This window comes from Clupea harengus, chromosome 9, assembly GCF_900700415.2.
Source record: "Clupea harengus chromosome 9, Ch_v2.0.2, whole genome shotgun sequence".
In the NCBI taxonomy this organism is placed as follows: Eukaryota; Metazoa; Chordata; class Actinopteri; order Clupeiformes; family Clupeidae; genus Clupea; species Clupea harengus.
This window is the reverse complement of record NC_045160.1, coordinates 18,154,121-18,156,620: the sequence shown is the minus strand read 5'-3', so window position 1 is coordinate 18,156,620 and position 2,500 is coordinate 18,154,121. Positions and strand designations below refer to the sequence as shown.

Genomic DNA, 2,500 nt, shown 5'->3' with positions numbered 1-2,500 from the left:
TTGTTTTAGAAACCAAATCGAGTTTGTCCTTCTGGAAGTTCCCAAAGTGAACGCAGAACACAGAATTTGCATCAACACTGCAGGTGTGACATGTAAATACAAATGTAACGTCATTAGTTGGCTTTGTTGATGCATATATTCTAAAGTGTATATTTGGGGAGGTGTATATGGGTGTGTGTATATGGATATGTATGTGTTTGATTTTGTGTGTGTGTGTGTGTGTGTGTGTGTGCATGTGTGTGTGTTTATTTCAGTGTGAGGTGTGAGCGTCAGCAGCAGGCCCTACAGAGATCAGGCTGCGTGCTGCGCTCGTCTCATCAGGAGCTGCAGACCATGCGGACCCACCTCAGCCACCTCAAAGCATTCTGGGAAGACTGGAGCGGCAAGCTCATGCAAAACAATATGGCTGCAATGACAGGTGAGAACTAATTATCACAGACACACACAGGCTAAAGGGCTGGAACCGTTTACAGATTGACAGGTTTAACTGATTCAGCTGCCAAACCCAAAGTTGTGTGGAGAGTTTGGTCTTTGCTTCAGGCGTATGAAGCCTGCATTTAGTGAAGATGGTATCATAGTAACATGGTTGCAGTGGAAATAGAAGGGAATATATTTTTAGCGTTGGAACAAAATCACCCAGTGCATTTATCACAGAGGTCAGCCTGTTCCCCTATGCTGAGATAATTGCTGTGTAATGATAAGGAGGCGATATGATTACTCTACTCTAATGGGCCTTGGAGAGAGGGTGGCTAGAGGTTCTATCTCTAGTCTCTGCTTGTGTGTTTATTTATGTGTGTCTGGCTGTGTGCTTGTCTCCATGCGTGTGTGGATCTTGCTGGTGTCAGTAAGTGTATTACTGTAACTGGCAATCTGAACATTTTTGAATTTTGACAAAGCCAGACATCCATAAAACTACCTGGACTGTTCTTTGCCCATTCTTCATTATCATTACGGACATTGTGATGAATTGATTGTAAAAGGAACATTGTCTACAGTAACTCAGTTGAATGTCTTGTAAATGCTTGGTAGTTTGTCACAGGGAATACTTAATTTCCTGAACATTTTGTTCAGTGACTTGATGATGACAGTGATTTAATATATACTGTATTTATATATATATATATATATATTGTTTTCCTAGCTTGTGAGTATAACCTGACTTATCTTTGAATGATATGAACTCAGTAGTAGCGGTTGTGTGATTGTGTTGTGTGTAATTGGCCCAGCCTTTCTCAGGTGATATGGTTAACCTCAGTCTCACCTCACGAGGTGTGGCACTTTGGAGAAACTAAAAAAAAAACCTTCTGGCTGATCCACACTCCACTCTGCTGCCAAATTCCTCTCTCTCTCTCTCTGTGTGTGTGTGTGTGTGTCTGTGTGGCCTGTGCGTCATGCAGGGTTGAGCAAGCGCTCACGGCACGGAGGCCGCCCAGACAGTGCGCAGGTATGATGTTTACTGTAGCTCTGCTGAGCTTATGCCTGAGCTTCCTGCTCGGCCTGCTCACGTAGTCACGTGGGCTCCTCATGTGTCGGCCCATGTGGAAGATACCACTCTGAGAGAGAGAGAGAGAGAGAGAGAGAGAGAGAGAGAGAGAGGTGAGATAGTGAGAGAGAGGTGAGAGATACACCGAGAGAGGGAGAGAGAGAGAGAGAGAGAGAGAGAGAGAGAGAGACACACACACACAGAGAGAGAGAGAGGGAACTAGAGACAGAGAGCAAGAGAGAGAGAGAAATGGCCTGCCCTCCACTCTCACCTGTGTGTGACTCCATGTGCAGTTGAAGGCCAAACTGATATGGGTGTGGGTGTGTAATTATGTGCTGCTACCTGTCTGGCAGCTTTCTGTGGTTACACTGAAGAAGAGAGAGAGAGAGAGAGAGAGAGAGAGAGAAGGAGAGGGACAGAGAGAGGAGAAGACAAAGAAAAAAGTGACAGTAAGAGAGGATAGCAATAGTTCTGTTTAGTTCCCGTTCTAGTTCTAACAGTAGTTCTCTCCAGTTCCAGTAGCAGTGTGAAGGGCATGCCGGGGAGGCCTGGGCAGCCCTGGGAGGGGGTGAGAGAGGCGCTGTTGTGGGGCTGCCTTAGGGACCTGAGCAGCTGCTCTTCACACATTAATTATGATCTCATGGAGCTGTTGAGAGACAAGCCCAGACCACTCCAGCACACAGGAGCACGTCGCTGTACCCAGATCAGCCAGGGCTCCCCGCCAGACAAACACCTCCGCCCCTCTGGACCCAACACGGCAGCTAACTTTAAAGCGCTAACCGTGACTCTGTTCAGGTTAGAGTTACCGAGTTATGACTCTGATCTCAGTTCCATAAACTAATCTGACTTACTGCAGCCTGTTGTTGGTTATTGTCCCCAGATATTGAGCTGTGTCACAGTGAATAAAAGGGACAGTTTGTGAGGGACAGAAAACTCTCCTATACGTATTAAAACACACAAAGTGTGGTACAGGTGAGTAAATGCACTGGTTGCTCTCAAGTCAACTACATGGAGTGA

General features: G+C 46.1%; 1 protein-coding gene across 2 annotated transcripts in view; it reads left to right on the top strand.

Annotated features, from left to right (window-relative positions):
- lekr1 (leucine, glutamate and lysine rich 1) overlaps positions 1–2,500 on the top strand; it is a 65,643-nt gene that overhangs the window by 23,695 nt on the left and 39,448 nt on the right. For both annotated transcript variants that reach the window (XM_042708725.1, XM_012824000.2), the window contains exon 5: positions 255–418. In XM_042708725.1, coding sequence (XP_042564659.1) covers positions 255–418 — 164 coding nt within the window. The remainder of the gene's footprint in view (positions 1–254; positions 419–2,500) is intronic.